Source organism: Cololabis saira, chromosome 15 (assembly GCF_033807715.1).
Source record: "Cololabis saira isolate AMF1-May2022 chromosome 15, fColSai1.1, whole genome shotgun sequence".
Classification (NCBI taxonomy): domain Eukaryota; kingdom Metazoa; phylum Chordata; class Actinopteri; order Beloniformes; family Belonidae; genus Cololabis; species Cololabis saira.
The window spans coordinates 45,935,203-45,958,398 of NC_084601.1; the positions used below are offsets into that span (position 1 = coordinate 45,935,203).

Genomic DNA, 23,196 nt, shown 5'->3' on the forward strand with positions numbered 1-23,196 from the left:
TGGGTTAGGGTTGGGGTTATATATATCATTGTGGGTTAGGGTTAGGGTTATACCGGATCATTCTGGGTTAGGGTTAGGGTTATACTGGATCATTCTGGGTTAGGGTTATATATATAATTCTGGGTTAGGGTTAGGGTTATACCGGATCATTCTGGGTTAGGGTTAGGGTTAGGGTTATATATATAATTCTGGGTTAGGGTTAGGGTTATACCGGATCATTCTGGGTTAGGGTTAGGGTTATACCTCATCATTCTGGGTTAGGGTTAGGGTTATACCTCATCATTCTGGGTTAGGGTTAGGGTTATACCTCATCATTCTGGGTTAGGGTTAGGGTTATATATATCATTCTGGGTTAGGGTTAGAGTTATACCGGATCATTCTGGGTTAGGGTTAGGGTTATACCTCATCATTCTGGGTTAGGGTTAGGGTTATACCTCATCATTCTGGGTTAGGGTTAGGGTTATATATATCATTCTGGGTTAGGGTTAGAGTTATACCGGATCATTCTGGGTTAGGGTTAGGGTTATACCTCATCATTCTGGGTTAGGGTTAGGGTTATATATATCATTCTGGGTTAGGGTTAGGGTTATACCTCATCATTCTGGGGGGGGGGGGGTCCTGGACGTACGAAAAAAACGTTACGAAAAAACGCACGAAAAAACGTACGAAAAAACGTACGAGAAAACGTACGAAAAAACGTCCAAAAAAACGTACGAAAAAACGTACGAAAAAACGCATGAAAAAACGTACGAAAAAACGCACGAAAAAACGTACGAAAAAACGTACGAAAAAACGCACGAAAAAACGTACGAAAAAAACGTACGAAAAAACGTACGAAAAAACGTACGAAAAAAACGTACGAAAAAACGTACAAAAAAACGTAAGAAAAAACGTACAAAAAACGTACAAAAAAACGCACGAAAAAACCTACGAAAAAACTTACGAAAAAACGCACGAAAAAACGTACGAAAAAACGTACGAAAAAACGTACGAAAAAACATACGAAAAAACGTACGAAAAAACGTACGAAAAAACGTACGAAAAAAAAGTACGAAAAAACGTATGAAAAAAACGTACGAAAAAACCTACAAAAAAACGTACGAAAAAACGTACGTGCGTTCTTTTGTCCGTTTTCGACATTTCCACTTTTTTCTCAAAATTTTGACTTTTTTCTCCACTTTTTTCTCGACATTTCCACTTTTTTCTCAAAATTTCAACTTTTTCATCAACATTTCTACTTTCTTCTCAAAACTTCAACTTTTTTCTCGACTTTTTCCCCAAAATGTTGACTTTTTCATCCAAATTTCAACTTTTTCATCAACATTTCAACTTTTTTCTCTAAATTTCCACTTTTTTTGTCCGAGACTAGGTCCAGGACCAAGTCCTGAACCTGGACCTGGACCTGGACCTGGACCAGGACCTGGTCCAGGTCTTACCTCATCCAGGCCCCTCAGGGCCACGTTGCTGGTCCACCAGTAATCCACGGAGATGAGCAGCCCCACAGACAGAGACCTGGGGGGTTAGAGAAGATTAAACATGTTAATATAATGCTAATGTTAATGTTAATAAAATGCTAATGTTTTTGCAACAACAAAACTAGTGATTGTAACAAATGTCCAATAAACACATTGAATTCTATGGGAGTGAATGGGACTACAGTCCTTTAATTAGCGCCACCATGCGCTCTCCAGATTTCGGTTCGCTACTCCTCCTATAGATTTCAGACGACCCAGGCGAATCATATATCAAAACGTGCGTCTCGATTGGGAATAGTGTGCTATGACTTTTGGTGTAGAAATTCCCATTTTTCCCAAAGTTATTCCCAAAACACGGCCAAAAAACCCTATTCAAAGGGGATGGGAGGACGTCCAATAAAAAGCCAAAATTCACCTTTGTTCTGAGTCACCTAACTTTCTCATACTTGCACGTAGAAATGTGATTCAAACTTCAAAACGGAGGAAAACTTCTCCTCTCTCCAAAACATCTAACTGTTTTTTCATAACATGTATATTTTTCAAAATATGAGAACACAAGCGAGGACTGGAAATCACTTTTTTGTCAAATCTAGAGTGGGGAATGTCGGTTGATAGTGTGAGAAACAGTAAAAAAACAACCCAAATTTTTTTTTGTAACTCGAGCTCACGGCCAAACCGTAAAAAGGAGACAAATCATTTTAGGTCAGAATTTAGACATAGGTGCTGGGATTCATAAAATATAACTTTGACAGTCGGGTTATGCACAAAATTTAAACGGGGGAGGCCAGAGCGGGACAACACCTGTCTCAGTCCCCATTGACTGCAATGTAATCAAACGTTTTCTTCAAAAGAATCTCACTCTGTCTTCGCACTGACGTTACTCACTCATTTTAAGGAATATCTGAATAAATCACGATGTTTTCGTTTTTTGGCTACGAACTACGGTTTTATCACAAATCGGAGAGATTTGAGACCTTGTCAGAAGCCAAAACCAGGCAGGTTCTTATCACCATGGCAACCGCAGGTCCTAAGTTTCCCTCCACAGGGAGAGCTGTCACTTGTCTCTGGGCAGAAATTGAGACTCTTGTCTGTGATTGGCTAAAAATGACACACACACGACCAGTGTTGTTCTCGTTCACGAAAACGGAAACGAAATATGTTCGTCAACGCCCATTTTTCCCCGGACGAAAACGAGACCGGACTAGAAAAAAAACATGTGTATAAACAATAACTAGGACTAAATCATTATGCAAGTTCGTTGACTAATAAAAACTAAACGAAAATATAGTTCACAAAATAAATACTCCGCTAAAATCTATGATCATTTTCGTTCATAAACAAAGACGACACGAAATATATAATTATAATGAACGTATCACTTCCTCCTGTCTCTTTTGCCATAGAGCGCCGCTGTGCGTTCGCAAATGCTCACCGGGACTGTCCGGGAGCACAGTTGTCTATCACTTTGTATTGGCATTGTGGTCAGGGCGGATATATCGAACATACCCTTCCCCCACACACTCGCACTCACACTCACACATAAACAAACACACCCCCTTTTTGAAGTTACTGCCAGCGCTGCATGCAGCCGCAGCTGCACACGATCTCAACGCGGACATTTCATTTAATGTCATTAAATAAAATAAAACGGTAACATGCTTTGCACGGGGATCGGGAGAAAGAGAAGGGAAGATGTCTGGAAACATTTTAGATACATTGACGTCGAAGATAAAACGGAATGCTTGATTTTAACGGACGGGGAGCAGTGCGGTCATACTTCAAGGTAAGGTCTAAATCAAGGTAAGCTAAGTTAACATAAAGTATGTTGCTGGTTGTTTACAACATTAAATCAACGTCGTGTTGTTGAGTGTACTGTCAGCTTAATGTTACTACAATAAAACCTAACCGAAAATAGTCTACTAGTTTGTAGTGTGTGTGTGTGTGTGTGTGTGTGTGTGTGTGTGTGTGTGTGTGTGTGTGTGTGTGTGTGGTGTGTGACCTTATGACATTATGAGCAAAGGCTTTCAAGTGCGACTGTTTTCATTCATTCACATGGTTTTTGTGCAGAAGTTCAAAGCCCCTCTAAGATTATTTTGTATAAATGCACACTACACACACCTGCACAAGAGGTCCATAAACACAAATAAATCCAAACATGGGGCATTTTGAATCACATGAAAGGTGCAGCCATAGAGGGAATCATAACAAACTCCGGCTTTTTGTTGAGTCGTTTACACAGCTGCGACTGCAGCCAAAGTTTATAAAACCTGGCATTTAAAGGGTTAAATCTTTAAAAAATCATGAATATTTGATATCAATACTTAGGTCAGATATTGGTGAAAGAAATGAGCTCAATTAAAGTAGAATATAATATTAATGTATAATATGTTTTATAGCTACCTTATGAAAAGCGCATTTTTTGCGCTAAGGGGTCAGAGTGTAACAATTATTCAGACTGCAATTACATTTTTGTTTAAAGTAGGATAGTTTTGGATTGGAATGACATTGACTACGTTTACATGCAGTCAAAATTCGGGTTTTTACTAATATTCGGGTTTTAGATCTACAGTACACTCAACAACACAACGTTGATTTAATGTTCTAAACAACTACCCAGGGGGCCAAGCAGAAAAACAGACATGGAGCGTTGTAAAAGGTTTGACACCAGAAATGATATCTAGGACCTTCAAGGATCACAACCTGGGTGGACAACCCGGTCAACTAGCTGCTGGAAAGCTACAGGGGGCCAAAAACCCTCTTTTTGGGACATTTTCCAGGCGAAATTATGTATCTGCAAATATTTAGGTACTACAATGGCATTAATAGTCATAGAACTATAAAATTTGGCAGAGAGTATGTTGACACATAGGGGAAGACAGGAAAATAATATTCTGGGGCTTGCTGCCACTCTATTTTAAGATATCACTCTCAACATCCCAAAAAAGACAAAAAAAAGTACTGCTCGCCTAACAAATTCTCATGAAAATCAATATTTTTCAGTACTTTATGGAGAATATCTATGCCTACCATGTATATAGAAAACTTCCTTAATTCATAAGCTTTCATTTGAGTCCAAGATGGCCTTTCTATCTCGAAGGTTGCACTAGCTGTGGCCAAATGTCTGCTCTATATCCGAAATCGAGAATTGTACTGAAACTGAATTTCCAGTCAGTGTTCCACGAGATGAGGTCAAGTGCTATTTCTTCTTCTATCATTTGAATAACATCCTATATTGATACTTAGATATTGATGATAATAAGAAACACAATTCCTGTCAGCAAAACATTTATTTTCATTTGGATTTTCATAAATTGAATACAAAATAGCCATTTTCGTGGCCAGAACTATATTGTGATTTTAAAAAAAGAAAAGAAAAAACAGTAACCTGACATAATACATGTCCAAATTACAGCAGGTATAACAGGTTTTAGTATCAGTGTCTAGTTTTCTGATTCACTGCTGCTGCCACTGAACTCCAATGTGACTGTGTTTAATCTGTTGCATCTGGTTGTCAGTCCCTGGCAATGGCACCCTATGTAGCATGGAACTCCCTTCTTTGCACAGGAACAGTTCTTCTGGCAACCTTTGACACATCCACATGAGATTGTCTCGTTCATTGACACAGGCCAGGCTGGCTTTGTAGAAGAACTGCTTTTCCATTATCCATAGACCATCCAAATTCTGTGCACAAGGGAATTTTTGGCTTGGATATGTGTGCACTCTTGTCAATGAGTGTTGCTAGAGCAGCCCTTTTCAGGTGCAGGAGAAATGCTTCTTCTGTTGGGGGTAGTAGCTTTAAGAGTGTGGATCTGTTGTTCAGGAACTTGTATGCTCTCAGTTTTCCCAGATCTGAATCCTCAAAATGATCGGCTGTGGCTGTATACACAGCTATGGTGAGGTCCCGTGCCTGATTAAGGACGTCATCTGTTATGGCATCGGTTGGGTTCTCACCAAATTCTTCCAGTGCCGGTATGTCCAGAATCATGCTTATCTTAAACCACGCCTTATTTCCACTGAAATATGGGTAAATAGTTGTATCTCTGCCACTCAGACTGTGGACAAAGGGCATTGCACAACACTGTGAAGGTCCCAGTGCCACAACCATTTTATGGATAGGCAAGTATGCATTTTGGGCTGTTCTCACCCACAGCTCTGCTAGATCACTAAGATGCGTTGCACCATAGTACAGGCACATGATGTCAGTGTCATTTGCATGTATGACAATTCTGTCAACTCCTTCATTCTGGACACTGTAGAGGGTGTGGAGTATGATCCTGGTGTCAGCCTCCTGCTGTGTAGACTCCAGAGCAGGAACATGCATAACAGACCCTCCTGTCAGCACTACATTCTTGGTCTCTTCTTTGAAACCACCACCCAGGTAGAGATGAGTTGGGCCAAGAACAGGTTCCAGTTGCTCATTCTCAGACCATTTGTCACAGAGGAAGCTCAGAAGATTTGCTTTGAGACTGCAAAAACTCCTTTGGGTCTGGAGCTGTGAACTGCTCACTGACTTCATACACTTTGGCTGGTTTTGATCGGGCATATCTCTTTTCTTGCTCAGCTGATTTAAGGCTGGGTCCACTGTACCTGTCACAACAGAAGTGTATGATCTGAGTGCCAGCAGGCACATCATTCAGCAGCAAGTTTTTGTATCGCTCAGCAATAGTTCCAAATAGTTCACCTTTTTGAAAAGACAAGTGTCTTATGGCACACATAGCATCAACTACAACTGCTGTCTTTTTGCCATCTTGAAGCAGATTAGGGATGGTGTTCACTTTGGTCTCCTCTTTCAGAATCTTTACTAGGCTTGCCTTGGTACCAGTTCTCATACTGCCATCCTCCTGGAAGAGGGATTGGGGAAAGTCACTGCACTCATGGTTGCCGATGAAGTCCACAATGTTAAGCTCTCCGCCACTGGCAATGATCTGTGTCATGCGCAGAAGGGCAATAACTTCATTGCTCTTGCCAGATGCAAATGTTTTACCCCCAGACTTCTTGGATTTTGTGTTTTGTGTGTGGAAGGTGTTAAGCTTCACAATACTTGTCTTCTTCTGATCACTGGACAGTGACTCTGACAGAGCCCTCAAACCAAGTGCTTTCACATTTGTCAGGTTGTCCTTGACTGTGGAATCTGCACATTGTCCAGTTGATATGTTGATCAGGCATGGTGTGGCTGTTGTGAATGGGTTGGTCTCTACTGCTGCCATGACCTTGACTACCATCTCAGCATCCCTGGTGACACGACTCCAACCAGATTCATGGTGTGGGCTGGAGAAATGGAGGTGCAACATAGACTTGAGCTCTGCAGAGATAGCTGCAGTGAGTGGTTTTGTGTAAAGATATTTCATCCGGGCAGCAGGGTTTAGTGTAATGCCATCTAAACCGCTTGCCTCCTTGGCATCTGCATTATATGTCTGCTCCAGAAGCATGTCAGGGTAGACCCCATTATGACTGCCATCTGCTCTCCTCCCAACAAATGCACCTGCCATCAGCGCTTCATGTACCTCTGGAGCTGTTTCAGGTAGTTTCTTCATCTCAGCCAAATACAAAGGCAAAGATTGCTGTCCATATTTATAGTGGCCTGCTGCAGTGAGGTAAGGCAGCATTTGAAAGAGGAGACCAAAGTGGACAGCATCCCTAATCTGCTTCAAGATGGCAAAAAAGACAGCAGTAGTAGTTGATGCTATGTGTGCCATAAGACACTGGTCTTTTCAAAAAGGTGAACTATTTGGAACTATTGCTGAGCGATACAAAAACTTGCTGCTGAATGATGTGCCTGCTGGCACTCAGATCATACACTTCTGTTGTGACAGGTACAGTGGACCGAGCCATAAATCAGCTGAGCAAGAAAAGAGATATGCCCGATCAAAACCAGCCAAAGTGTATGAAGTCAGTGAGCAGTTCACAGCTCCAGACCCAAAGGAGTTTTTGCAGTCTCAAAGCAAATCTTCTGAGCTTCCTCTGTGACAAATGGTCTGAGAATGAGCAACTGGAACCTGTTCTTGGCCCAACTCATCTCTACCTGGGTGGTGGTTTCAAAGAAGAGACCAAGAATGTAGTGCTGACAGGAGGGTCTGTTATGCATGTTCCTGCTCTGGAGTCTACACAGCAGGAGGCTGACACCAGGATCATACTCCACACCCTCTACAGTGTCCAGAATGAAGGAGTTGACAGAATTGTCATACATGCAAATGACACTGACATCATGTGCCTGTACTATGGTGCAACGCATCTTAGTGATCTAGCAGAGCTGTGGGTGAGAACAGCCCAAAATGCATACTTGCCTATCCATAAAATGGTTGTGGCACTGGGACCTTCACAGTGTTGTGCAATGCCCTTTGTCCACAGTCTGAGTGGCAGAGATACAACTATTTACCCATATTTCAGTGGAAATAAGGCGTGGTTTAAGATAAGCATGATTCTGGACATACCGGCACTGGAAGAATTTGGTGAGAACCCAACCGATGCCATAACAGATGACGTCCTTAATCAGGCACGGGACCTCACCATAGCTGTGTATACAGCCACAGCCGATCATTTTGAGGATTCAGATCTGGGAAAACTGAGAGCATACAAGTTCCTGAACAACAGATCCACACTCTTAAAGCTACTACCCCCAATAGAAGAAGCATTTCTCCTGCACCTGAAAAGGGCTGCTCTAGCAACACTCATTGACAAGAGTGCACACATATCCAAGCCAAAAATTCCCTTGTGCACAGAATTTGGATGGTCTATGGATAATGGAAAAGCAGTTCTTCTACAAAGCCAGCCTGGCCTGTGTCAATGAACGAGACAATCTCATGTGGATGTGTCAAAGGTTGCCAGAAGAACTGTTCCTGTGCAAAGAAGGGAGTTCCATGCTACATAGGGTGCCATTGCCAGGGACTGACAACCAGATGCAACAGATTAAACACAGTCACATTGGAGTTCAGTGGCAGCAGCAGTGAATCAGAAAACTAGACACTGATACTAAAACCTGTTATACCTGCTGTAATTTGGACATGTATTATGTCAGGTTACTGTTTTTTCTTTTCTTTTTTTAAAATCACAATATAGTTCTGGCCACGAAAATGGCTATTTTGTATTCAATTTATGAAAATCCAAATGAAAATAAATGTTTTGCTGACAGGAATTGTGTTTCTTATTATCATCAATATCTAAGTATCAATATAGGATGTTATTCAAATGATAGAAGAAGAAATAGCACTTGACCTCATCTCGTGGAACACTGACTGGAAATTCAGTTTCAGTACAATTCTCGATTTCGGATATAGAGCAGACATTTGGCCACAGCTAGTGCAACCTTCGAGATAGAAAGGCCATCTTGGACTCAAATGAAAGCTTATGAATTAAGGAAGTTTTCTATATACATGGTAGGCATAGATATTCTCCATAAAGTACTGAAAAATATTGATTTTCATGAGAATTTGTTAGGCGAGCAGTACTTTTTTTTGTCTTTTTTGGGATGTTGAGAGTGATATCTTAAAATAGAGTGGCAGCAAGCCCCAGAATATTATTTTCCTGTCTTCCCCTATGTGTCAACATACTCTCTGCCAAATTTTATAGTTCTATGACTATTAATGCCATTGTAGTAACTAAATATTTGCAGATACATAATTTCGCCTGGAAAATGTCCCAAAAAGAGGGTTTTTGGCCCCCTGTAGCTTTCCAGCAGCTAGTTGACCGGGTTGTCCACCCAGGTTGTGATCCTTGAAGGTCCTAGATATCATTTCTGGTGTCAAACCTTTTACAACGCTCCATGTCTGTTTTCCCAAAAAATGGGGTTTTGCCCCCTGGGTAAACCAGCAAGATATACTGATGTCTAAAATAATTGTCAAACTAAAATTAGACTAAATTGTCAGACTAAAACTAGACTAAAATGCAAATAGTTTTTGTTGACTAAAACTAAACAAATAAATTCACGGTTTCATGGACTAAGACAAAGACTAAAATGCTCGACTTTTAGTCGACAAAAATGTGACTAAATAAAAAAAGGATGAGTTCGACTAAATATGACAAAAAATAACAACGGCGATTGAAACAGGACTAAGACTGAAACAAAATGTAAAAATAGCCGACAAGAACAACACTGCACACGACACATAGACAGACACATTTATATTAATTAAAATATTACTTCTGCTTAATTAAAATATATCAAGTATTTTCTGCTATAACTTTTGAATGGTTTGACATGAAGACTCGTGGGTGGTGTAATCGGAAATGGATTTGAGTCCTTGACCATAATTGGTATATTATTGTATTGTGTAGTATTAGGTTATGTAGAATTAGACTTAGGGTAAGTATTTCAGGTTAGGTCAGTGTTAGATGGATTTGATTAGTTCACAGATTTACTACAGTTGGAATAATTGGAGTCCAGTACATTTTTATAACCGTCCAGTTGTGATTGTTTGAGTTCTCTGTTACCAGTCTGTCCGTCCAATCGTAACTGACGTTAGCAGAGTTAGCAGAGACGTTAACGTTAGCTCACCTGCAGAATCGAGCGATTCCCTCGGTGACGACCCGGATCTTCCTCCTCTCTCGGGCGTCGGCCAGCGAGTATCGAACTCCCGCCGCCGCTGGGGCGGCGACACCGAGACCCAGCAGAACCTTCAGGACCAGCCGCCGCCGGGCCGGGGGGGCCGAGGAGAAGCACCTGGCGGGGGGGCGGAGCCAGGACCCGGGGGGGCGGAGCCAGGACTGGTATCCAGGCAACAGAGCCAGGTGACGGCGGCAGAACCTCAGCACCTGGAGACAAAAACCAGTTAGAACCGGTTACACCAAGCTAAAACACTGGTGTTTTTATGCGTTTTGTTCGTTCGTTTACACGAAAACGAAGCTCAAAATGACCGGCGCCGGCAGAAATAATATATTTTTCTGAAAAAATTTGAATCTGAAAATATTTTGCTGGAAATAAATATTTTTCTGACTGTGCGTAATGAATCTTGGGATATGGTGGGTGTTGCGTGTGGCCATGACTCTCTCTCTCAACACACAGCATTCTCCATCATCTAATTAATCTTGTCTCCTCCCATCTCAGAGTACCACACCTGGACTGGCACACCTGAACTGATTCCCATCAGCTATAAAGCTCCTCACTGCTCGGTGTGCAGGAAACACAGACCAAGCAACACCAAACTGGATGCTCTTTTGTTAGCTTTTGTTTAATTTGATCCTTAGTTTAGTTTGGGCCTGGAGATGGCCGCTAGTCTTTATTTTAGTTTAGTTTGGGCCTGGAGATGGCCGCTAGTCTTTATTTTAGTTTAGTTTGGGCCTGGAGATGGCCGCTAGTCTTTATTTTAGTTTAGTTTGGGCCTGGAGATGGCCGCTAGTCTTTATTTTAGTTTAGTTTGGGCCTAGAGATGGCTGCTAGTCTTTATTTTAGTTTAGTTTGGGCCTGGAGATGGCCGCTAGTCTTTATTTTAGTTTAGTTTGGGCCTGGAGATGGCCGCTAGTCTTTATTTTAGTTTAGTTTGGGCCTGGAGATGGCCGCTAGTCTTTATTTTAGTTTAGTTTGGGCCTGGAGATGGCCGCTAGTCTTTATTTTAGTTTAGTTTGGGCCTGGAGATAGCTGCTAGTCTTTATTTTAGTTTAGTTTGGGCCTGGAGATGGCCGCTAGTCTTTATTTTAGTTTAGTTTGGGCCTGGAGATGGCTGCTAGTCTTTATTTTAGTTTAGTTTGAGCCTGGAGATGGCCGCTAGTCTTTATTTTAGTTTAGTTTGGGCCTGGAGATGGCCGCTAGTCTTTATTTTAGTTTAGTTTGGGCCTGGAGATGGCCGCTAGTCTTTATTTTAGTTTAGTTTGGGCCTGGAGATGGCCGCTAGTCTTTATTTTATTTTAGTTTGGGCCTGGAGATGGCTGCTAGTCTTTATTTTAGTTTAGTTTGGGCCTGGAGATGGCCGCTAGTCTTTATTTTAGTTTAGTTTGGGCCTGGAGATGGCCGCTAGTCTTTATTTTAGTTTAGTTTAGTTTGGGCCTGGAGATGGCCGCTAGTCTTTATTTTAGTTTAGTTTGGTCCTGGAGATGGCCGCTAGTCTTTATTTTAGTTTAGTTTGGGCCTGGAGATGGCCGATAGTCTTTATTTTAGTTTAGTTTGGGCCTGGAGATGGCGGCTAGTCTTTATTTTAGTTTAGTTTGGGCCTGGAGATGGCCGCTAGTCTTTATTTTAGTTTAGTTTAGTTTGGGCCTGGAGATGGCTGCTAGTCTTTATTTTAGTTTAGTTTGGGCCTGGAGATGGCTGCTAGTCTTTATTTTAGTTTAGTTTGGGCCTGGAGATGGCTGCTAGTCTTTATTTTAGTTTAGTTTGGGCCTGGAGATGGCCGCTAGTCTTTATTTTAGTTTAGTTTGGGCCTGGAGATGGCCGCTAGTCTTTATTTTAGTTTAGTTTGGGCCTGGAGATGGCCGCTAGTCTTTATTTTAGTTTAGTTTGGTCCTGGAGATGGCTGCTAGTCTTTATTTTAGTTTAGTTTAGTTTGGGCCTGGAGATGGCCGCTAGTCTTTATTTTAGTTTAGTTTGGTCCTGGAGATGGCTGCTAGTCTTTATTTTAGTTTAGTTTAGTTTGGGCCTGGAGATGGCTGCTAGTCTTTATTTTAGTTTAGTTTGGTCCTGGAGATGGCTGCTAGTCTTTATTTTAGTTTAGTTTAGTTTGGGCCTGGAGATGGCTGCTAGTCTTTATTTTAGTTTAGTTTGGGCCTGGAGATGGCTGCTAGTCTTTATTTTAGTTTAGTTTGGGCCTGGAGATGGCCGCTAGTCTTTATTTTAGTTTAGTTTGGGCCTGGAGATGGCCGCTAGTCTTTATTTTAGTTTAGTTTGGGCCTGGAGATGGCCGCTAGTCTTTATTTTAGTTTAGTTTGGGCCTGGAGATGGCCGCTAGTCTTTATTTTAGTTTAGTTTGGGCCTGGAGATGGCCGCTAGTCTTTATTTTAGTTTAGTTTGGGCCTGGAGATGGCCGCTAGTCTTTATTTTAGTTTAGTTTGGGCCTGGAGATAGCCGCTAGTCTTTATTTTAGTTTAGTTTGGGCCTGGAGATGGCCGCTAGTCTTTATTTTAGTTTAGTTTGGGCCTGGAGATGGCCGCTAGTCTTTATTTTAGTTTAGTTTGGGCCTGGAGATGGCCGCTAGTCTTTATTTTAGTTTAGTTTGGGCCTGGAGATGGCCGCTAGTCTTTATTTTAGTTTAGTTTGGGCCTGGAGATGGCCGCTAGTCTTTATTTTAGTTTAGTTTGGGCCTGGAGATAGCTGCTAGTCTTTATTTTAGTTTAGTTTGGGCCTGGAGATGGCTGCTAGTCTTTATTTTAGTTTAGTTTGAGCCTGGAGATGGCCGCTAGTCTTTATTTTAGTTTAGTTTGGGCCTGGAGATGGCCGCTAGTCTTTATTTTAGTTTAGTTTGGGCCTGGAGATGGCCGCTAGTCTTTATTTTAGTTTAGTTTGGGCCTGGAGATGGCCGCTAGTCTTTATTTTAGTTTAGTTTGGGCCTGGAGATGGCCGCTAGTCTTTATTTTAGTTTAGTTTGGGCCTGGAGATGGCCGCTAGTCTTTATTTTAGTTTAGTTTAGTTTGGGCCTGGAGATGGCCGCTAGTCTTTATTTTAGTTTAGTTTGGTCCTGGAGATGGCCGCTAGTCTTTATTTTAGTTTAGTTTGGGCCTGGAGATGGCCGATAGTCTTTATTTTAGTTTAGTTTGGGCCTGGAGATGGCGGCTAGTCTTTATTTTAGTTTAGTTTGGGCCTGGAGATGGCCGCTAGTCTTTATTTTAGTTTAGTTTAGTTTGGGCCTGGAGATGGCTGCTAGTCTTTATTTTAGTTTAGTTTGGGCCTGGAGATGGCTGCTAGTCTTTATTTTAGTTTAGTTTGGGCCTGGAGATGGCCGCTAGTCTTTATTTTAGTTTAGTTTGGGCCTGGAGATGGCCGCTAGTCTTTATTTTAGTTTAGTTTGGGCCTGGAGATGGCCGCTAGTCTTTATTTTAGTTTAGTTTGGGCCTGGAGATGGCCGCTAGTCTTTATTTTAGTTTAGTTTAGTTTGGGCCTGGAGATGGCCGCTAGTCTTTATTTTAGTTTAGTTTGGTCCTGGAGATGGCTGCTAGTCTTTATTTTAGTTTAGTTTAGTTTGGGCCTGGAGATGGCTGCTAGTCTTTATTTTAGTTTAGTTTGGTCCTGGAGATGGCTGCTAGTCTTTATTTTAGTTTAGTTTAGTTTGGGCCTGGAGATGGCTGCTAGTCTTTATTTTAGTTTAGTTTGGGCCTGGAGATGGCTGCTAGTCTTTATTTTAGTTTAGTTTGGGCCTGGAGATGGCCGCTAGTCTTTATTTTAGTTTAGTTTGGGCCTGGAGATAGCCGCTAGTCTTTATTTTAGTTTAGTTTGGGCCTGGAGATGGCCGCTAGTCTTTATTTTAGTTTAGTTTGGGCCTGGAGATGGCCGCTAGTCTTTATTTTAGTTTAGTTTGGGCCTGGAGATGGCCGCTAGTCTTTATTTTAGTTTAGTTTGGGCCTGGAGATGGCCGCTAGTCTTTATTTTAGTTTAGTTTGGGCCTGGAGATGGCCGCTAGTCTTTATTTTAGTTTAGTTTGGGCCTGGAGATGGCCGCTAGTCTTTATTTTAGTTTAGTTTGGGCCTGGAGATGGCCGCTAGTCTTTATTTTAGTTTAGTTTGGGCCTGGAGATGGCCGCTAGTCTTTAGTTTAGTTTAGTTTGGGCCTGGAGATGGCCGCTAGTCTTTATTTTAGTTTAGTTTGGGCCTGGAGATGGCTGCTAGTCTTTATTTTAGTTTAGTTTGGGCCTGGAGATGGCCGCTAGTCTTTATTTTAGTTTAGTTTGGGCCTGGAGATGGCCGCTAGTCTTTATTTTAGTTTGGGCCTGGAGATGGCCGGTAGTCTTTATTTTAGTTTAGTTTGGGCCTGGAGATGGCCGCTAGTCTTTATTTTAGTTTAGTTTGGGCCTGGAGATGGCTGCTAGTCTTTATTTTAGTTTAGTTTGGGCCTGGAGATGGCCACTAGTCTTTATTTTAGTTTAGTTTAGTTTGGGCCTGGAGATGGCTGCTAGTCTTTATTTTAGTTTAGTTTGGGCCTGGAGATGGCCGCTAGTCTTTAGTTTAGTTTAGTTTGGGCCTGGAGATAGCCGCTAGTCTTTATTTTAGTTTAGTTTGGGCCTGGAGATGGACGCTAGTCTTTATTTTAGTTTGGGCCTGGAGATGGCTGCTAGTCTTTAGTTTAGTTTAGTTTGGGCCTGGAGATAGCCGCTAGTCTTTATTTTAGTTTAGTTTGGGCCTGGAGATGGACGCTAGTCTTTATTTTAGTTTGGGCCTGGAGATGGCTGCTAGTCTTTATTTTAGTTTAGTTTGGGCCTGGAGATGGCCGCTAGTCTTTATTTTAGTTTAGTTTGGGCCTGGAGATAGCCGCTAGTCTTTATTTTAGTTTAGTTTGGGCCTGGAGATGGCCGCTAGTCTTTATTTTAGTTTAGTTTGGGCCTGGAGATGGCCGCTAGTCTTTATTTTAGTTTGGGCCTGGAGATGGCTGCTAGTCTTTATTTTAGTTTAGTTTGGGCCTGGAGATGGCTGCTAGTCTTTATTTTAGTTTAGTTTGGGCCTGGAGATGGCCGCTAGTCTTTATTTTAGTTTAGTTTGGGCCTGGAGATGGCCGCTAGTCTTTATTTTAGTTTGGGCCTGGAGATGGCCGCTAGTCTTTATTTTAGTTTAGTTTGGGCCTGGAGATGGCCGCTAGTCTTTATTTTAGTTTAGTTTGGGCCTGGAGATGGACGCTAGTCTTTATTTTAGTTTGGGCCTGGAGATGGCCGCTAGTCTTTATTTTAGTTTAGTTTGGGCCTGGAGATGGCCGCTAGTCTTTATTTTAGTTTAGTTTGGGCCTGGAGATGGACGCTAGTCTTTATTTTAGTTTGGGCCTGGAGATGGCTGCTAGTCTTTATTTTAGTTTAGTTTGGGCCTGGAGATGGCTGCTAGTCTTTATTTTAGTTTGGGCCTGGAGATGGCTGCTAGTCTTTATTTTAGTTTAGTTTGGGCCTGGAGATGGCTGCTAGTCTTTATTTTAGTTTAGTTTGGGCCTGGAGATGGCCGCTAGTCTTTATTTTAGTTTAGTTTGGGCCTGGAGATAGCCGCTAGTCTTTATTTTAGTTTAGTTTGGGCCTGGAGATGGCCGCTAGTCTTTATTTTAGTTTAGTTTGGGCCTGGAGATGGCCGCTAGTCTTTATTTTAGTTTAGTTTGGGCCTGGAGATGGCCGCTAGTCTTTATTTTAGTTTAGTTTGGGCCTGGAGATGGCCGCTAGTCTTTATTTTAGTTTAGTTTGGGCCTGGAGATGGCCGCTAGTCTTTATTTTAGTTTAGTTTGGGCCTGGAGATGGCCGCTAGTCTTTATTTTAGTTTAGTTTGGGCCTGGAGATAGCCGCTAGTCTTTATTTTAGTTTAGTTTGGGCCTGGAGATGGCCGCTAGTCTTTATTTTTAGTTTAGTTTGGGCCTGGAGATGGCTGCTAGTCTTTATTTTAGTTTAGTTTGGGACTGGAGATGGCTGGTAGTCTTTATTTTAGTTTGGGCCTGGAGATGGCTGCTAGTCTTTATTTTAGTTTAGTTTGGGCCTGGAGATGGCTGCTAGTCTTTATTTTAGTTTAGTTTGGGCCTGGAGATGGACGCTAGTCTTTATTTTAGTTTGGGCCTGGAGATGGCTGCTAGTCTTTATTTTAGTTTAGTTTGGGCCTGGAGATGGCTGCTAGTCTTTATTTTAGTTTAGTTTGGGCCTGGAGATGGCCGCTAGTCTTTATTTTAGTTTAGTTTGGGCCTGGAGATGGCTGCTAGTCTTTATTTTAGTTTAGTTTGGGCCTGGAGATGGCTGCTAGTCTTTATTTTAGTTTAGTTTGGGCCTGGAGATGGCCGCTAGTCTTTATTTTAGTTTAGTTTGGGCCTGGAGATGGCCGCTAGTCTTTATTTTAGTTTAGTTTAGGCCTGGAGATGGCCGCTAGTCTTTAGTTTAGTTTAGTTTGGGCCTGGAGATGGCTGGTAGTCTTTATTTTAGTTTAGTTTGGGCCTGGAGATGGCCGGTAGTCTTTATTTTAGTTTAGTTTGGGCCTGGAGATGGCCGCTAGTCTTTATTTTAGTTTAGTTTGGGCCTGGAGATGGCCGCTAGTCTTTATTTTAGTTTAGTTTGGGCCTGGAGATGGCCGCTAGTCTTTATTTTAGTATAGTTTAGTTTGGGCCTGGAGATGGCCGCTAGTCTTTATTTTAGTTTAGTTTGGGCCTGGAGATGGCCGCTAGTCTTTAGTTTAGTTTGGGCCTGGAGATGGCTGCTAGTCTTTATTTTAGTTTAGTTTGGGCCTGGAGATGGCCGCTAGTCTTTATTTTAGTTTAGTTTGGGCCTGGAGATGGCCGCTAGTCTTTAGTTTAGTTTGGGCCTGGAGATGGCTGCTAGTCTTTATTTTAGTTTAGTTTGGGCCTGGAGATGGCCGCTAGTCTTTATTTTAGTTTAGTTTGGGCCTGGAGATGGCCGGTATTCTTTATTTTAGTTTAGTTTGGGCCTGGAGATAGCCGCTAGTCTTTAGTTTAGTTTAGTTTGGGCCTGGAGATGGCCGCTAGTCTTTATATTAGTTTAGTTTGGGCCTGGAGATGGCCGCTAGTCTTTATTTTAGTTTAGTTTGGGCCTGGAGATAGCCGCTAGTCTTTATTTTAGTTTAGTTTGGGCCTGGAGATGGCTGCTAGTCTTTATTTTAGTTTAGTTTGGGCCTGGAGATGGCTGCTAGTCTTTATTTTAGTTTAGTTTGGGCCTGGAGATGGCCGCTAGTCTTTATTTTAGTTTAGTTTGGGCCTGGAGATGGCTGCTAGTCTTTATTTTAGTTTAGTTTGGGCCTGGAGATGGACGCTAGTCTTTATTTTAGTTTAGTTTGGGCCTGGAGATAGCTGCTAGTCTTTATTTTAGTTTAGTTTAGTTTGGGCCTGGAGATGGCCGCTAGTCTTTATTTTAGTTTAGTTTGGGCCTGGAGATGGCCGCTAGTCTTTATTTTAGTTTAGTTTGGGCCTGGAGATAGCCGCTAGTCTTTATTTTAGTTTAGTTTGGGCCTGGAGATGGCTGCTAGTCTTTATTTTAGTTTAGTTTAGTTTGGGCCTGGAGATGGCTGGTAGTCTTTATTTTAGTTTAGTTTGGGCCTGGAGATGGCCGCTAGTCTTTTTTTTAGTTTAGTTTGGGCCTGGAGATGGCCGCTAGTCTTTATTTTAGTTTAGTTTGGGCCTGGAGATGGCCGCTAGTCTTTATTTTAGTTTAGTTTGGGCTTGGAGATGGCCGCTAGTCTTTAGTTTAGTTTAGTTTGGGCCTGGAGATGGCTGTAGTCTTTATTTTAGTTTAGTTTGGGCCTGGAGATGGCCGCTAGTCTTTATTTTAGTTTAGTTTGGGCCTGGAGATGGCCGCTAGTCTTTATTTTAGTTTAGTTTGGGCCTGGAGATGGCCGCTAGTCTATATTTTAGTTTAGTTTAGTTTGGGCCTGGAGATGGCTGCTAGTCTTTATTTTAGTTTAGTTTGGGCCTGGAGATGGCCGCTAGTCTTTAGTTTAGTTTGGGCCTGGAGATGGCCGCTAGTCTTTATTTTAGTTTAGTTTGGGCCTGGAGATGGCCGCTAGTCTTTATTTTAGTTTAGTTTGGGCCTGGAGATGGCCGCTAGTCTTTATTTTAGTTTAGTTTGGGCCTGGAGATGGCTGCTAGTCTTTATTTTAGTTTAGTTTGGGCCTGGAGATGGCTGCTAGTCTTTATTTTAGTTTAGTTTGGGCCTGGAGATGGCCGCTAGTCTTTATTTTAGTTTAGTTTGGGCCTGGAGATGGCTGCTAGTCTTTATTTTAGTTTAGTTTGGGCCTGGAGATGGCCGCTAGTCTTTATTTTAGTTTAGTTTGGGCCTGGAGATGGCCGCTAGTCTTTATTTTAGTTTAGTTTGGGCCTGGAGATGGTCGCTAGTCTTTATTTTAGTTTAGTTTGGGCCTGGAGATGGCTGCTAGTCTTTATTTTAGTTTAGTTTGGGCCTGGAGATGGCCGCTAGTCTTTATTTTAGTTTAGTTTGGGCCTGGAGATGGCTGCTAGTCTTTATTTTAGTTTAGTTTGGGCCTGGAGATGGCTTTATTTATCTTTATTTTAGTTTAGTTTGGGCCTGGAGATGGCTGCTAGTCTTTATTTTAGTTTAGTTTGGGTCTGGAGATGGCCGCTAGTCTTTATTTTAGTTTAGTTTGGGCCTGGAGATGGCTGCTAGTCTTTATTTTAGTTTAGTTTGGGCCTGGAGATGGCCGCTAGTCTTTATTTTAGTTTAGTTTGGGCCTGGAGATGGCTGCTAGTCTTTATTTTAGTTTAGTTTGGGCCTGGAGATGGCCGCTAGTCTTTATTTTAGTTTAGTTTGGGCCTGGAGATGGCCGCTAGTCTTTATTTTAGTTTAGTTTGGGTATTTTAGTTTAGTTTGGGCCTGGAGATGGCTTTATTTATCTTTATTTTAGTTTAGTTTGGGCCTGGAGATGGCTGCTAGTCTTTATTTTAGTTTAGTTTGGGCCTGGAGATGGCTTTATTTATCTTTATTTTAGTTTAGTTTGGGCCTGGAGATGGCTGCTAGTCTTTATTTTAGTTTAGTTTGGGCCTGGAGATGGCTGCTAGTCTTTATTTTAGTTTAGTTTAGTTTGGGCCTGGAGATGGCCGCTAGTCTTTATTTTAGTTTAGTTTGGGCCTGGAGATGGCTGCTAGTCTTTATTTTAGTTTAGTTTGGGCCTGGAGATGGCCGCTAGTCTTTATTTTAGTTTAGTTTGGGCCTGGAGATGGCCGCTGGTCTTTATTTTAGTTTAGTTTGGGCCTGGAGATGGCCGCTAGTCTTTATTTTAGTTTAGTTTGGGCCTGGAGATGGCCGCTAGTCTTTATTTTAGTTTAGTTTGGGCCTGGAGATGGCCGCTAGTCTTTATTTTAGTTTAGTTTGGGCCTGGAGATGGCTGCTAGTCTTTATTTTAGTTTAGTTTGGGCCTGGAGATGGCTGCTAGTCTTTATTTTAGTTTAGTTTGGGCCTGGAGATAGCCGCTAGTCTTTATTTTAGTTTGGGCCTGGAGATGGCCGCTAGTCTTTATTTTAGTTTAGTTTGGGCCTGGAGATGGCTGCTAGTCTTTATTTTAGTTTGGGCCTGGAGATGGCCGCTAGTCTTTATTTTAGTTTAGTTTGGGCCTGGAGATGGCCGCTAGTCTTTATTTTAGTTTAGTTTGGGCCTGGAGATGGCTGCTAGTCTTTATTTTAGTTTAGTTTGGGCCTGGAGATAGCCGCTAGTCTTTATTTTAGTTTAGTTTGGGCCTGGAGATGGCCGCTAGTCTTTATTTTAGTTTAGTTTGGGCCTGGAGATGGCTGCTAGTCTTTATTTTAGTTTAGTTTGGGCCTGGAGATGGCTGCTAGTCTTTATTTTAGTTTAGTTTGGGCCTGGAGATGGCCGCTAGTCTTTATTTTAGTTTAGTTTGGGCCTGGAGATGGCTGCTAGTCTTTATTTTAGTTTAGTTTGGGCCTGGAGATAGCCGCTAGTCTTTATTTTAGTTTAGTTTGGGTCTGGAGATGGCTGCTAGTCTTTATTTTAGTTTAGTTTGGGCCTGGAGATGGCTGCTAGTCTTTATTTTAGTTTAGTTTGGGCCTGGAGATGGCTGCTAGTCTTTATTTTAGTTTAGTTTGGGCCTGGAGATGGCTGCTAGTCTTTATTTTAGTTTAGTTTGGGCCTGGAGATGGCTGCTAGTCTTTATTTTATTTTAGTTTAGTTTGGGCCTGGAGATGGCTGGTAGTCTTTATTTTAGTTTAGTTTGGGCCTGGAGATGGCCGCTAGTCTTTATTTTAGTTTAGTTTGGGCCTGGAGATGGCTGCTAGTCTTTATTTTAGTTTAGTTTAGTTTGGGCCTGGAGATGGCTGCTAGTCTTTATTTTAGTTTAGTTTGGGCCTGGAGATGGCCGCTAGTCTTTATTTTAGTTTAGTTTGGGTCTGGAGATGGCCGCTAGTCTTTATTTTAGTTTAGTTTGGGCCTGGAGATGGCTGCTAGTCTTTATTTTAGTTTAGTTTGGGCCTGGAGATGGCCGCTAGTCTTTATTTTAGTTTAGTTTGGGTCTGGAGATGGCCGCTAGTCTTTATTTTAGTTTAGTTTGGGCCTGGAGATGGCTGCTAGTCTTTATTTTAGTTTAGTTTGGGCCTGGAGATGGCCGCTAGTCTTTATTTTAGTTTAGTTTGGGCCTGGAGATGGCTGCTAGTCTTTATTTTAGTTTAGTTTGGGCCTGGAGATGGCCGCTAGTCTTTATTTTAGTTTAGTTTGGGCCTGGAGATGGCTGCTAGTCTTTATTTTAGTTTAGTTTGGGCCTGGAGATGGCCGCTAGTCTTTATTTTAGTTTAGTTTGGGCCTGGAGATGGCCGCTAGTCTTTATTTTAGTTTAGTTTGGGTATTTTAGTTTAGTTTGGGCCTGGAGATGGCCGCTAGTCTTTATATTAGTTTAGTTTGGGCCTGGAGATGGCTGCTAGTCTTTATTTTAGTTTAGTTTGGGCCTGGAGATGGCCGCTAGTCTTTATTTTAGTTTAGTTTGGGCCTGGAGATGGCCACTAGTCTTTATTTTAGTTTGGTTTGGGCCTGGAGATGGCTGCTAGTCTTTATTTTAGTTTAGTTTGGGCCTGGAGATGGCTGCTAGTCTTTATTTTAGTTTAGTTTGGGCCTGGAGATGGCCGCTATTCTTTATTTTAGTTTAGTTTGGGCCTGGAGATAGCCGCTAGTCTTTATTTTAGTTTAGTTTGGGCCTGGAGATGGCCGCTAGTCTTTATTTTAGTTTTAAGGAGACCTTAATTGACTGTAGGCCTTTTGTTTTCAAAGTATATTCATTGATTTCAGTAGTATTGATTGACTTAATTATATTGAGTTTCTGGAATTGGTTGTTTGCTTTTGCAGGCCTAAGTTTGTGTAAGTTTGTGCACACCCCTGATTAGGACATCACTTTGTTGAGCAGTGGTTTTGAGCAGGGTTTGGCTTGCTCGGCTGTGTCTCATCCGCTGGCTATTTTGCTTTAAATTGTATATTGTTTGTGAGCGTTTTGTGGTGGTCTTTGTGGCCTTAAGCCTATATTGCTTTTGCAATTTATTTTTTGCGCTCTTTTGTCGCTTTGCGGTGATTTCTTTATACAATTGGTAAAGCCCTAGTTCTAAATGGAGTTTAATTTAGACGAGTTTGTTAAGCAGCCTTCCCTTGATGTTTTTGTTAAATGCACAAAGGATAGTTTAATTGATATTGCTGATCACTACAATATCAAAGTCTCCAGTACTAAGGCTAAAAGGACAGTTAAATCTGAGTTGTGGGCAGCATTGTTTGACGAAGGTATTTTTCCTGACCCCAGTATGGTTCTGGTACTTCACCTGATGCTGATCAGAGCGTTAGGAAGTTGGAGCTAGAGCTGCGCCGCATAGAGTTGCAGGACAAGGAAAATGATGGGACAGCTAAACTTAAAGAGCACGGGCCTCATTTAAAATGGACTGCCTAGGATTCATACTAAAAGTGCACGTACGCTCAAAAGCCGAAAATGCCGGGCGCAAAAAAAAATCTGGATCAATAAAACCATGTGCACGCAGATTTGCACGCAACGTTCCTTTATGAATCACAGTCCAGCTGGAAGGCTGCGTAGCTGAATCCCCGCCCTGTACACGCCCATAAATGCATATGGATGAGCCTACTGAGCATGCGCAGTGGCTTCCTGCAGCCTGTTTGGCGTCAGAATGAATGAGAAGTAGCAGCCACCGTGACACTGACTTTCACGGAGACAGAGATGTTGTAGATGATGTGGAGGACAGGAAAACCACATTATTTGGTGGTCACAGTAAAAGTTAGAATAAGTATATGAACGTGCACCATACACCTGCACGTAAAGGTTTCACGCGCGCGTAAAACTCATATATATGAAAAAAGATCTGAGTCCCTTTAGGGGCTCCGTGGGGCTCCCTAAACGCAGCCCCTCATTTGTTCTGTCCTAAAGCGGGTGAAGAAGAGGCTGCAGCTCCAGCAGCACCAGAGTCCTGACTGACTGAGCTTCACACACAGAGGACACGATCAGCGCTATTTTATTTCATTATTTTATTATTTTAAGTCTGATATATGTTGTGATAGGCCTATGTGATGACATTATTAAGAGTATGACATGAATCTGGCTTCATTTCACCACCTCACAGCCTGCCTCGCCAGTTCCCCGTGTCTTAAGTAAATTCTTACGGGAGGGTCTGAGTTGCCGTAAAGTTAAGCAGATTTTTCGGTTAGTTTTTTCTTTTTAGATCCGAGGATTTGCGTAGAAGGTGGCTTCCGCAACTTTCAGGCGCTTTTTCTGCGCAAGCAAGCTTTATAGATGAGGCCCCAGGTGCTTAAACTTAAAATGAGAGAGATGGAGTTAGCAGAGTTAAGAGAGCAGACTAACCTGAGAGAGATGGAGTTGAGAGAGCAGACTAACCTGAGAGATGGAGTTAAGAGAGCAGACTAACCTGAGAGAGATGGAGTTGAGAGAGTTGAGAGAGCAGATTAACCTGAGAGAGATGGAGTTGAGAGAGCAGACTAACCTGAGAGAGATGGAGTTGAGAGAGCAGACTAACCTGAGAGAGATGGAGTTGAGAGAGCAGACTAACCTGAGAGAGATGGAGTTGAGAGAGTTAAGAGAGCAGACTAACCTGAGAGATGGAGTTAAGAGAGCAGACTAACCTGAGAGAGATGGAGTTAAGAGAGCAGACTAACCTGAGAGA

General features: G+C 42.1%; 1 protein-coding gene across 1 annotated transcript in view; it reads right to left on the reverse strand.

Annotated features, from left to right (window-relative positions):
- The window catches only part of adck5 (aarF domain containing kinase 5), a 30,719-nt gene extending 20,164 nt beyond the window's left edge, over window positions 1–10,555 (reverse strand). Inside the window, exons 1-3 of the mRNA XM_061742263.1 lie at window positions 10,526–10,555; window positions 9,967–10,223; window positions 1,437–1,512 (exon numbers count right to left, since the gene is read on the reverse strand). Coding sequence (XP_061598247.1) covers window positions 1,437–1,512; window positions 9,967–10,223; window positions 10,526–10,555 — 363 coding nt within the window. The remainder of the gene's footprint in view (window positions 1–1,436; window positions 1,513–9,966; window positions 10,224–10,525) is intronic.
- Between the last annotated feature and the right edge of the window lie 12,641 nt (window positions 10,556–23,196).